At 35.4% G+C, this 14,022-nt stretch overlaps 1 protein-coding gene across 2 annotated transcripts in view; it reads left to right on the top strand.

Annotated features, from left to right (window-relative positions):
* The first annotated feature begins 179 nt into the window (after nt 1–179).
* Lrrc63 (leucine rich repeat containing 63) overlaps nt 180–14,022 on the top strand; it is a 35,202-nt gene continuing 21,359 nt past the window's right edge. The window contains exons 1-5 of one of the 2 annotated variants that reach the window (XM_010637025.2): nt 180–336; nt 1,024–1,189; nt 7,330–8,043; nt 8,508–8,561; nt 13,271–13,428. In XM_010637025.2, the coding sequence (XP_010635327.1) occupies nt 1,105–1,189; nt 7,330–8,043; nt 8,508–8,561; nt 13,271–13,428 (1,011 nt within the window). In that variant the 5' untranslated portion in view covers nt 180–336; nt 1,024–1,104. Of the gene's footprint in view, nt 1,190–7,329; nt 8,044–8,507; nt 8,562–13,270; nt 13,429–14,022 lie in introns of both variants that reach the window. The other variant, XM_010637024.3, reaches the window with a different exon arrangement.

Genomic DNA, 14,022 nt, shown 5'->3' with positions numbered 1-14,022 from the left:
GCCCCTGCTTCAGCCCATCCTCCGCCCAGCCCCTCCGCGCTTTGCTGCGCTCTCGGCCCAGCCTACCTAGCCCTTCGGCGCCTGCGTCTCCCAGGAGCGGGCCCGGCCCAGCGACCTATAATTGCTGGTTGCTAGGGTCTGTTGCTAGCTGACCGGCGCTTCTCACCGAACTGCTACCTCACTGGACTTTTACCTCACGCTCTGAATTCCCAGTGAAAGGAGATGAAAAATGAAAACTCTGTTGGTTTAAGAAGCAGCTGACTAGTGTAGGGATCCAGAGCTTCCAGGCACCTCTTCTGATACTAGGGAAGGAAAATTGTCAGCATCATGTGAGAGGTACATCCAGGGAGCGAATCTTGAGCGCTTGTCTGCAGAGTTATCTGAGGGTAAAAGTCCCATTTGTGCAGTCCCAGAGGTCCCTCCTAGCTGTCCGCGGAGCACAGGGGCACTTCTGTGGTCGCCCTACAAGCTAAACGCTCATTGCATCTTTTTTCATCATTTCTAAACAGCGGTAACGGAATCCCAATGATCCTGGGAAATCATGTATTGAAGTCCATCTGATTTTTGTATTACATGCTAATGCCCCAAATGGAATTTAAAACAAATTATTATTATTATAGAAAGAAAATTTATGAATAGTTAGATCCTGTTGGTCTTCAGAGGCTTGTATAATGGAAGATTTTACATATCTTTTTGGCTAAAAACTTTCTAAATGTGATAAATTTTGGGAAGTAGTGAAAGAAATACCGTCTCTACAGTTAAGAAAAACTACCTTTTAAGTGGCTTAAATAGCATTGGCAGACTGAATTTTGTGGTAGCAACTGGGAAATTTTAGAATGATCCTGATGCATAATAGCATTTGTATTTTAAAATTCTGTACTAACTATAAACCTAAATTTTTTCAGACTTAAAAATATACTTAAACCCTCTTTTTCTTTAAAGAAATCCTGCTTGGGCTCAATATAGTATGAATACAGAATGATTTTCAAGATATAATCTAAATTCTAATAAATTTCTTTTCAGCCACAATTAAAAAATACTCAAAAACTTTTCAGTCTTCACTTAACTAGTAGTTATGAAAAATATTGCTTATTATTCATTAAAATGCAACAGTACCCACAGCTTCTTCGAAGACCCTTACCTCCCCAAATCCCTAAGCTGTCTTCGTATAAGAAGAAAATTCATACAGGTATGTGTACTAATCGGATATGTTTTAACCTTTGTGTCTTTTACATAGAAAATCCCTGCCTTGCATAGCTCAGAATCATAATAGTTAAGGACACTAGCTAATAATCATAACTTACAAATGTTTGTTGTAAGATGACATCAGGTTAACAATTCTACAAGTACAGTCATTGATCCTCATTTATGGGTTTGGTAAATGTGGATTTACAGACTTGTAAGATTTATTTGTAACCCTCAAATCAGTACATACTTGTGCCTCTTTCTCAGTCCTTCATGGATCTGTGCAGATAGTGAAAATGAGTTGTGCAACACACATGCACCCAGCTGAGATAGAATAAGGCTATCCCTGCCATTTTGATTTAATCCCATTACTGTAAATAAGTGCTGTATTTCTTAATTTTTATGCTTTTTTTGGGGGAGTTGGTGGTGGTGATTTCACCTTTCAAAATGGTCCTAAGCATAGTGCTAAAGTATACTATCTAATTTTTCTTAAATTCTATTGAAAGTTACCTACAATACCCAGGAAGCAGTAGTGTTGTTTAAAAATTGCAATACTGTAAACTTGAATCTAGGGCAACTACTCTTTTTAAAAGAAGCATAAATAATGTGCTAAGGAAAAAGAGAAAATGAATTATAATATGCTCACTTAAAACCAGAAAGGCAGGAATAGGCAAAGTTTTCTTAAAAGGAAGCAAAACAAAAATAATAGAAAACTTTATAAGCACTGTATATATTAAGCCAATAATGTAAATAGTTTATTACAATATTAATGATTTAAGTACCAATTAAAAGACATAAACTATCAGATGGATTAAAAGTGAGATCCAACTATATTTTGTATATAAGAAACTTACTTCAAATTAAAACACATTAAAAGTAATGGGATACTTAGCAAGCCTGAGGTCCTGAGTTAAATCCCCAGTACCAAAAAAAAAAAAAAAAAAAAGTAATGGGATAGACCACACTAACAATAATTAAAAGTATTTTGAATTCTGACAGAGCCAACTTCAGAATAAGAAAAATTATCAAGAATAATGTAATGTAATGATAAAGTGGGCAATTTTCCAGAAAGACGTAACAGTCCTTTACCTGTGTATTTAAAAGTGAGTCAAATTGTGTGAAGCAAAAGTGATGGAATTGTAAGGAGATCTATTATTACAGTTGAAGGCTTCAACATCCCTTTGTCAGTACTAGACATACAGTATTTGGCAGGCAGAAAATCAGCAAGGATATAACTGAACTGAACAGCATCCTCTATCGTTTTGATCTAATTGATGTTTCTAGAGCACTTTCCCCACCATCAGCAGAATATATGTTCCTCTCAAACCCTATGGGATATTCATTTACAGAATAAACTATGTTCTGAGACATGAAGCAAATATTAACAAATGTAAAAGAAGAGATATCAAATGAAGTATGCTCTCAGGACACAATCAAATTGAACTAAAAATCACTAGAAGATAGGTGGAAATCCTAGAATATTTGGGACATAAACAACATTCTTAAATAACTTATGGATTGAAGGAATCTTAAAATATTAAAAAAATTGGAATGAAATAAAACCACAACTTATCAAAATTTGTGGCAAAAAGCAAAAACAGGACTTAGAAGATATATCTGGCCTTGAACATGTGTATATTAGAAAAGAAAGAATGATCTAAAAGAAATAATTTGACATTTTTCTGAGTTTCTGAGGAAACTAGAAAAAGAAGACCAACATAAATATAAAGTAAGCAGAAGAAGACTATTATAAAAAATTAGAATAGAAACCAATAAAATTTAAAAAATAAGTAGTCATGAAAAAATGAAATCACAAGCTAATTCTTTGAAAATATTGTTAAAATTATTAAAACTCTACTCAAGCTAACCAAGAAAAAAGAGAAAGAACAAATTACTAATGCTAGAAATGCAAAAAGGTCATCCCTTCTAATCTCCAGACATTAAAAATAAGATAAAAGAATATTATGGACAACTCTATATCCACACAAAACATTTAAAGAGGGAGTTATACCTGTTATCTACAAACTCTATAGAAAACAGAAGTGGAGGGAACAATTCTTAATTCATTCTGGGAAGATAGCATATTCTAACACGAAAAGCAAGGATATTATTCAAAAAGAAAACTATAGACTAACAGTTCTCATATATATATAGATATAAAATTTCTCAAAAAAATTAGTAAATTGGGGCTGGGGATTTAGCTTAGTGGTTCAGCCGCCTGCCTAGCAAACTCAAAATCCTGAGTTTGATTCCTGGTACAAACAACAACAACAACCAAAAAAACAAAAACCAAAAACTAGTAAATTAAATCCAATAATGTACAAAAGAACTATACACCACAACCAAGTAGGATTTATTTTAAATATGCAAATATGGCTTGACATTCAAATATCAATATAATTTAACTGGTATCAAATATCAATTAAAACATGATCGTATTATAAGATGTACAAAACTGTATGTCAAAATCCAACACACAGTTATGAAGAAACTCTCATTAAGCCAAGAATAAAGAGGAACTTCCCTCAATTGGTAAAGAATATCTACCAAAAAACCAGTTAACCTTATCATTTATAATGAGTAATTAAACTTCCCTGTAAGAGCAAGAACAAGAAAAGAATGTCCCCTTTCATCACTGCTATTCAACATTGTATTGGAAACTTGTAAATAATGCAATAGGATAACAAAATGAGCTAATAGTTGTACTAATTAAGAAGAAAGAAAAGACTGTCTTTGTTCACAGATAGCATGATTTTATATATATATATATATGTATATATATATATATATATAAAAGAAATTCAGAAGATTAACAAACCAATTCTTGCAAATAAGCAATCAGAGCATGCTTATATAAAGATACTAAGATGCAGGTTTATTACTGTATACAAGAGCCAATTCCTATATACCAGCAATGAACAATTAGAACTTGAAATATAAAACATTCCCATTTACATTAGTCTCAAAAAATGACATTTATGTATAAATCATACAATATATGTACAAGAGCCACACCAGGAAAAATAGAAAATTGTAAAGAAATAAAAATGATCTGAATAAAAATATAGTCCACATTCATGATTTGGAAGACTCAAGATTGTCAGCATGTCAATTCTTGACTTATGAATTCATTGTACTTTTGGTTAAAATTCCAGTTAAATTTTGTATACTTTATAAAAATTTTAAATGTGGAAAGGCAAAAAAAGTTATAATGCCCAACATGATACTGAAGAATAAGGACTCTCCAACTTCAAGACTAGTAATAAAGCTACAGTAATTAAGATAGTGTTGTATTTGGCAAACAATTAGATAGATCAATAGATGACAATAGCACAGAAATAAACTCACAGAAATGCAGTCAACTGCTCTTAAAGCAACAAAGATAATACAATGAAGAAGATAGTCTTTTCAACAAATGTACTAGAATAACTAGGCATCCACATGCAAAGAATAATCTAGCTGGACATAGTAGCGTGCACCTGTATTTTCAGGAGGGTAAACTGAACTGAGGAGCTCAGGGTGAGCCTAGGGCAACATAATGAGACCCCAATTTAAAAAAAAGTTAACATGAAATGAATCATAGACTTAAATGTACAAATGCAAAACCATATAAGTTCTAGAACATAACTTAGGAGAAAACTTAGGTGACTAGGTTTGGTGATGACTTTTGTGGTATAACATTAAAAGAATAATTTAAGAAAAACATTGATAATTTGAATTTCATTGAAATTTAAAACTTCTACCATGTGAAAAACATTGTTTATTGGGGGGGTATTTTATTTTTTAAAAATTAATTTTATTGGTATATTTAAGGTATACAATATAATCATCATTGAAATTTGCACCTTTACATAATCCATCTTGATTCTTGTTTTTTACCCATTCCCCTGCCCTCCTTTTATATTTTGGTTTTTGAAACAGGGTCACAGCCTGTTCAGGCTAGGCTTGTAGTCACTGTATAACCCAGGCTGGCCTGGAATTCACAGCGATCCTCCTGCCTTAGTCTCCCATGTGCTGGGATGATAAGCGTGTGCCTTCACATTTGGCTAAGACATTGTTAAAATAATAAGAGGACAAACTAGATACTGGAAGAAAATGTTTGCAAAACACAAGTGTAATAAAGGAATTAACAAGGAACTCTTAAATTCAATAAAAAAGAAATAACCTATTTTTAAAAAATGAGCAGAAGATTCTCACCAAATAAGCTATCTAGATAGCAAATAAGCACATGGTAAGATGGTCAACATTGTATGTCATTATAGAATTGTAAATCAAAACAAGATACCATAGCATACTTCTTAGAATGGCTAAAATCCAAAACACTGAGGATGCCAGAGCTGGTGAAGAGGATCTCTGATAGGAATGCAGATTGGTACAGCCACTTTTGAAGATAGTTGGGAAGTTTTCTAAAAAGCTTTCTACATTTTTCAGCAATGCAGCAGCTGTACTCCTAAGCATTTACCCAATTGAGATTAAAAATTTATGTCCAGACAAAATCTGCACATGAATATTCATATCAGTTTTAATCATAATCTTCCCAAACTTGAAGCAGCTTAATGAGTGAGTGGGTAAACAAACTGTGGCACCTCTAGACAGTGGAATGTTACTTAGCACTGTGAAGATGTGAGCTGTTAAACCAAGTAAAGACCTGGAGGAACTTGAACTGCATACTGGGAAGTGAAGAAGCCAGTTTGAGAAGGAAGCATTATTTTTAATCCTAATGAAATGAAATTTTGGAAAAAGCAAAACTGTAGGGACAGGAAAAAGATCAGTGATTGTCAGGGTTTCAAGAAGGCAGCAAAGTGTAAGGATCCCAACTATATACAGTAAAATTAGAGAATCTTTGAAATTACTTTTGGGGTAGTAATAATTTTTTGGTATGATGCTATAATTCTAGGTGTGTGACATTAGGCATTTATCAAAATCCATAGCACTGTACAACACCTAATGTGAACTATTGACTTTAATGAATAATTTATAAACATTGATTCCTTAATTGTGATAAATATATGAATACGTGAAGTTGTGTGCAAGGGTGGAGGTAATGTATAGTAACTACTATCTTGCCTAATTTTTCTATATATCTAAACCTGTTCTAAAACAATCTTGATTTAGTAAAAATTGCAGAATAAAGTGAAAAAAATTCAAACTACAGAATGTAAATTACTTCCGCCTCCCATTGAAAGGAAAGGTAAATGTGGCAGTGTGCAGGTTGCTGGAAGGGGTTCTGTAGTTTACCAAAAGTGTTTACTATGTTCTTGTGCTTTATTTTAATATGAAAGAGAGATGATAAAGGTATTGGTGTAACCTTTTTATTAAATGAAGTAGTTTGGTCAGCTCCATACAAGCAGGAAGTAAACATTATTCTCTTACTACTGCCCTTCAAACCCATGCAGCACCTGTCTCTCTCCCAAGGTTTCTCTACTGTCTTTTGTCTGTTAGCCCTGTCTCATTTTCAGACATTAAGCATGTATTGCAGTTTGAGTCAGTATTCATTTAACATACAATCAAACCTTATTCCTTCTTCCAGCTCAGTCTATACCTGCTAATTGTTACGTGAGTAGAAGGAAAGAAGGGTGTGATAATCTCTTCCACCTTCTTTTTTTCACTTCTCTTCTCCAATTCATATTAGTTTCTGGCATATTACAGTGGGGCAAGTGTGGAGAACAGTTGTAATGTTAAAGAGTTAAAGTGAGAATCCAGCACTGATCTTGCACTCCCTGAAATGCTAGGACATGCAGGTCAAGTTGTTTCAAGGGTTCTCTAACCTTAATGTAGTTGGGACATAGCACAGGGCAAACTAGTACGTTTTCCCTGCTCTGGAAGTTGCAGTGGAGGATGTGGCCTATCTATCAAATCCCATTAGTGAGATGTGCCGTACCCATTAGATCGGTTCTTCCAATAATAGTTCCCTGCCCTTTCTAAATCTAATATAATTTAGACTTTTCACTTTTCCAATTGTTTCCTCAAACATCATCCCTATCATATGGACCAAAGTCTTGGTAGTTGAACAAGTACACAGAGAAACATGTTTAGAAGGTGAGAGTGTGCAAAGAAAAATTATGAAAGCTAAGGTATTAGTTTTACCTCCAACATCTTGATAAATGTAATCTAATTTTGTTGTTTCTTCTTTTTCTTGTTTAGCCAAGACTGATGAAACTAAGCCAATTCGAATAAAGTTTACTGGTACTAAAGATGGAACTTCTTCAAGTAAAAGAGATAAAACCAATTTTCCTGATGTTGTTTCAAGAAATCAATCGCAAACACTTGTGAAGATCCAAAATATCTTTCTTGATTATCCTGAACCAGAAAGAATGACTCCTATTCCAGTAATCCACAAATCTACTAAAAATGTTTATTCACACATTCCAGATACTGTTTCAGTTCCTGGTCCTATATTTCTTCCAAGTCACCCAGCACCTACTCAAATTTTTAGGAAAGAAATAAAGCAGGTGGAACGTTCAAGAAAGTCCCCCAAAGGACCCCACAAAGTAGGAAAGATTTGTATTGACAAAAAATTACAAAACATTTTAATTCTTTCTTCAATATGCTCTAAATCTGCAAATGTTCCTTGCCCGATTATTGATACCAATTTCAAAAACATGCACTCTGAGCATAAACTCTTACCAAAAAGTCAAGACTATATTAGAGTGTCCCCTCTGAGAACTGTAAGTGCAACATTGCCAACCCCTCTGCCTAGCACTGCATCTACTAAAGAGGAAAGTCTGTGGGCTACACCTTTCCAACACAGTGTTTCAGTCCTTGGTAAAGTGATCTTAAGCATTAATCAATTTCCAGCTTCCGTTTCCTTGCCAAAACCAACTTTACCAAGAAAACCTCGAAGACAGTCTGTGATAGGTAAATATAATCAGATTGTGGTCAGTAACAAAGGGGCCAATTAAAGGAAAGGAGAAAGAAGAAATGTAGGCAAGTGATGCCACTTGTCTGGGTTTTCACAGTGGAAAGATAGAATTAGCTTTTAGCTTTCACTGAACTCCTGTTTGGAAAGCAAGAACAGGAATCCTGACCTTACATACCTGCTGAGGCCAAATTGGTTCTCTATCCAGATGGTAATGATGGGAGCCAAGAAGGAAATTTAAAGGCTCAGGAAAACTAGTATAAAGGAGCAGTGGGAGTGAGTTAAAGGTGACATGGATAAGCTCCAGCAACAGAATTCCAAGGCTAATAGATTCCTTCATGGATGCATTTCCCTGGATAATTCCAGTTCATTAAACAATGAACAATTATAATGAAATCATGAAATTTTCAAATTTTCAAAGTTACACAAAGGTCATTCAATTTTTTCTTTTTTTTTCCCCTAGAAAATCTTGCCATAGAAAATGAAAAAGCAGGCAGTATACCAAAACCAACTGAAGGTAAATGCCAAGTTTATACCATGCTTTTAGAAACTATGTATAATATTATCTCTCTATAAAAGTATGACTTAATGTATGTGTGTGTATAATTTGTGTATGTGTCTCACCTTATTTTCAGTGAAGTCATTTACTCAGTAGCTATTTTGAAGTACTGACTATGAACCAGATTTTGTACTGATGTTAGGAATATAAAAACTAATGTATTCTTGATGAGAGTTTACTTTCCACATGCTAGGCCCTATCTTACGTGCTTTGACCTTAGTTACTTTGTAGAAACAAATGAAAAATCATCTTTAAAGAAATATTACAGAGCCAGACATTGTGGTACATGCCTGTAATCCCAGAAATCAGGAGGCTGAGGTAGGAGTATTATAAATTCAAGTCCTGCTTTGCTACATAACAAGTTGAAGGCCAACCTAGAATATAGCAAGACTCAAAAAACAAGACAAAACAAAACAAGTAAGAAATAAATACTACACCATTCTAGACTCCCCATTTATCTCTACCAACAATCTCACAAATACAGTTTTTGGCAAATAATTTTACTTAATCAGGAGCCCAAAGAAAAAGAAAAATGAATTAAAACTAGCATAAACTGTAAACAATAAAAATATGCCTATAAGTACTAGCATTATCTGACACATTTTAAAGTAAACTTTTAACTCCTGGTTCAGTTCATATTAAGATGCTTTTCTTGGGCTAACCTTCCTGCCAAAGTCAATATTATAGCTGCCAAAATATCCATAAAATAGCTTTTTTTTTTTGGTACTGGGGATTGAACTCAGGTCCTTGTGCTTGCAAGGTAGGCAGCAGAACCACTGAGCTAAATCCCCATCCCCCATAAAATAGTTTTTGAAAAGCTATTTGGAAAATATGTCGTATAGGCATGACTGCAGAGGCTACCATCCCTGAAAAAATGGAGCTCATGAGTTAATGCAACCCTTACTTTGGCATTTTTCCTGCAGCATGTGTGTTTTTGGAAAACACAGAAGTATAAGTAGGAAGTGGTAGTATCAATAGACAAGATAGAAATCAGTTTCCTGAACTACCAGGGAAGTTGGAACTCGAGGAACAAAATCTTAGAGAGGAGAGAACTGAAGGGAAATGAACTAAAGGTATACACAAACCTCTTTTAAGAGTGTTGGCTGATTTCTAAGTCATGTAACTATAATACAAGACTCTGAGGAACACCAGACAGCATCAGCTGAGGAGCTAAGAAGTTGAGCATAGATTTTTGTAGTTGCACACGAGGCAGATAATGGAATTCAAGCACTGTCAATACATAGGGAGGGGTCTTTCTGAACACACTAGCCATTCAGTTGAGGACTAAGAATGATATTCTAGAAAAAGGACAAAAAACTAAGACTAATCCTCTCTACCAGAGGGTTCATAGGCATCTACATCACTGACCTAGATAAACTCTGGAGCTCCTGGCCACTCCAGGGTGCTGCAATCACTGGACTGAATGTGTGACTCAGACTTTGGAATGCCACAGAGCATCCAGTACTCTTCACTGCATTGAGCTCTCTGGGAGTGGAGACCGCAGTGGGGGGACTTCTGGGTGACTAGAACCCAAGCTTCTATGCTTCCAGCCCCACACAAAGGTGACTGAAATGGTTCACCATAACTTCAGCGAGCTAGATACCTCTCAATCCTATCCCTAAGCTGATGTGGAGTTAGAGACATCTCAGTCACGGGCAGAGAAAGACTCTGTGGGTTGGTTTTGGTGGCCATCAAGGGATGGAAGAGAAAAACCCTCCTTCCTACCAGACGATTAGAAGAAACACTCAACGTGTCAACAAATGTGCTGAAAAGGATCAAATGGATCCCACAAAGTATATTCTGGGCTGGCCATTGATCCAGAAGTATAGTCTTCTTCATGACATGCTGCCTGTGGGAGAAAAGTACTCAGAGCTGCCCCCTTTGTGTGGCACAGTGGGTCCCAGAACATGGCCAGAAGCAAGTGCTTCTGCCCCACCCCAGAGCTCACACAAGTGTGGGATGCTCATGGAGATGGCAACATTTCCTGTTCAAACATTCACCGCCAGACTTTCATGCTCACTTCCCAAAGTTTCTTGCATCTTAAAAAGGACAGACTGCTGGAAGACAGAGTCCTTCTATTTGGGGTAGTTCTGCAGGTGGGACCACAAGCTGTAGCTTCTGAAAATGTACATAGACAACCATATATGCAATGCTAGCAAATAAGGCATGCCTCAATTGCCGCATATCTTTTAAAAGAAAAAATAAAGAGTTTTATTTATTTTTGCTTTGTTTGAGACAGGGTCTCACTCTGTAGTCAAGACTGGCCTTAAATTATCTATGTAGCCTAGGCTGGTCTCATGGGGATCCTCCTGTCTCATCCTCCTGAGTTCTGGGATTACAGGCATGTGCCACCATGCCCAGCTTTGCTCACTGTTCTTTCTTTCCTTCCTTCTTTCCTTCCTTCTTTTCTTCTTTCTTTCTATAAATTTTTTTTTTTGTTTTTTTTTTTTTTTATCCTTCTTTCCTTCCTTCTTTTCTTCTTTCTTTCTATAAATTTTTTTTTTTGTTTTTTGTTTTTTTGGTACCAGGGATCGAACTCAGGTCCTTGTGCTTGCAAGGCAAGCACTGGAACCACTGAACTAAATCCCTGGCCTCTATAAATATTTTAAACACTAAAAGAAAGAAAGAAAGAAAGAAAAAAAGAAAGAAAGAAAGAAAGAAAACCAAAACTAAGACTAGTCCTAACAAAGCTCTTTACCAATCCCTGACAAATCAAAGCAATATTTTCTACTTGAAAAAAACAAGCACTTGTTAGAGTATTATACAGGCCCCTTAAAACTGTTCCTCCAAAAAGTCCAGTATTAAGAAACTACACAGCAAATACTGAATAGTTTCTCTGGTGTGAAAAACTATAATAGTACATAAGACCCTAATGGGGTAATTAACAATGTGAAATAGGAATAAAAGGGCTAAAGGTGTAGGGAAAGTGGGAAGGGTAGGGGAAAGGGAATAAGGGAAAAGAAAAAAATATGAGAAAATGAAAAAATGGAAATAAAGTGTTTGTAAATTGGAAGGGGAGGAGGGGGTGAAGGGAGGGCAGGGACAAGGGGAAAAAATGAGAACCAAGACCTGTCGTGTAAAGGTACAAGATCCCAGTAATGAATGTAACTGTACTGTATACCTAGACTGTACCAATAAACTCAATAAAAAGAAAAAAAAAAAGAAAGAAACTACACAGCATCCTAATGGGGAAAAAAAAGACAGATAAAATGTCTGAAAACCAATAGAAAGAAATAGAAACAGCTCTGTATGTGATTCAAACATTGGAGTTTCAAACAAGGATTTTAAAATGACTGTGATTGCTATGTTCAAGAAAATAAAGAGGAGATTGGGGAATTTCACTAGACAACTGGTGAAATTTAAATAATCCTAAGAGTCAAGTAAAATTCTGCAGCAGAAAAAAGTAAATATTTTAACAGCTGTATTTAGCGAAGTATACATAACAGAATACTCCAACCATAGGACATTTTGAGCTCTCCATTCGCTCCAGGTGTTCTGTATCATTGTCTGTGACAGAAATTAACTTTTAGGGTTCGTCTACGTCATGAGCCTAAATAGCAGAGTCTTGTTGCCTTTTCTGCTTTATTGACTTTCTTTTATGCTGATAGTTTCCTCTTGGCAAGTTCAGGGAGAGTTGAAGGGTCCTCCAATGATTCAAAGATCTACCAGGGATTTTCAAACCACTCTCTTTTTCATTCAGAAATCAACTATGTGGGTTTAGACACTAAGAGAAGATGAGCAGGGAGCACAACACAGACTTAGATCTTAACTCATAATTCTTCCTTTTGGCTCCCTTCTTCTCTCAAGACAAGGTATTTCTATATCACATTGTACTCTTTATTCTGTGGTTAATCTCTAGATCTATTGATCTGAAATGAGCAATGAGGACCTATTTTAGAAATTAAAAGCCGAACATCTTTATTGTTGTTGTTCTAGGATGCTTTATTTCCTCTCATTGAAGCAATGGTGTAAGTATTGAGGTTGTGATATAGTCCTGCAAGTAATACACAAGAATGGCTGCAAATGTAAAATATAGTTCATAAAATTTCTAAATATTTTCTGGATACCCTTTGGGTGTATGTTTGTATAGGCCATTTTTGATGGAAGGTAGATAATGATAAGATAAATTTAAATATAAATGGTCTCTGCTTGGCTAACTCCTGGGTTTTTTTTCCCCCTTTCATTTTCTCATTAAATCTACAGAGAGAAGAATTAAATAACACAGGGCAGTAGAATCGTGCATCAAGGCAAATCATGCATTAAGGGGAACCTAAATTATCCAGGGGGGAATCTAAACAATCGAGGTAGAAATCTTTAAGCACATGGTTCTTTTTGAAAGACAATTGTGTTACCTACTTTTTTAAAGAAAGCCAAACAACATCCAGTTTGGCAAGCAGAAACAACCAAAATTGGGTGAATGAAAGATATGAATAATTTCTTCAAGAAGACGTGTAACTCATTCCTCCCCTGATCCTGTACTTTGGATAGAAACCAGAGCCTTCACATTGAGCTGTGTCTCCAGCTCTGTTTTTTTGAAAATTTTGAGATAGGCTCCTACTTGCCATCCTGTTGCCTCACCCTCCCTCAGTGCTAGGATTATAGGCATGCTTCTCTGTACCCAGCTGCAATAATACATCTAAATTGCATGTTTTGTTTTGATTATTTAGGTATCACTAGAAGAAAAATAGATTATTCAGATGCCCATATTTTACGTGGTGAAGGTTTTAGAACTGTTGCAGCAATGGGATATGAAACTGTCACAGCAATGACCGAGCTGGCCATAGTAAACTGCAAAATACACGGGAGGAATGCACTTAATCTTAAGGTATATCAGATCTTTTTAATGATAATGTCGTGCTGTGTTATCAGGTACAGTATTTCTACTTTTGGTTTCCTAACAGGTTAGTTTTCATGGTATTGAAAGAGTCTTTCCTATTGAAATATAGATTTTTTTCAGGAATACATTTAAATTGCATCTCTAAATCTGATTTAATTTGTCTTTAGCCCACCAACTGAGTATAAAAGATGCCCAGATCCAAAACAGTTATAGTGTTTTTTCATTATTTGGCATGATAAGAGAGGTGGGATTCAGAAAAATTTATCTTATTTTTAAGTAATTGGCAATCTTTAGACCTGTGTCAGATTCAGTACTACGTTAACTTTTTATTGGCTACAAGCCCAGTATGACAAATCACAATAATACTAATCACCACTTACTAAACACTTACTGTGCTCCAAGCAAATGCCATTTATAATTTTGGAAAGTAGGTATTATAATCTTCATTTTACAGATGAAAATACAAATGCTGAATAAAACCAAATTGCAGGGCCAGGGATTTAGTTCAGTGATTCCAGCACCTGCCTCATAAGCTCAAAGACCTGAGTTCAATCCCCAGTAACAAAAAAAAAAAAAAAAAAA

The sequence above is a fragment of the Fukomys damarensis genome, unplaced genomic scaffold (genome assembly GCF_012274545.1).
Source record: "Fukomys damarensis isolate Sample0158 unplaced genomic scaffold, DMR_v1.0_HiC HiC_scaffold_38, whole genome shotgun sequence".
NCBI classification, from domain to species: Eukaryota; Metazoa; Chordata; class Mammalia; order Rodentia; family Bathyergidae; genus Fukomys; species Fukomys damarensis.
The sequence above is the reverse complement of the archived record's forward strand: the minus strand, read 5'-3'. Positions and strand labels throughout refer to the sequence as shown.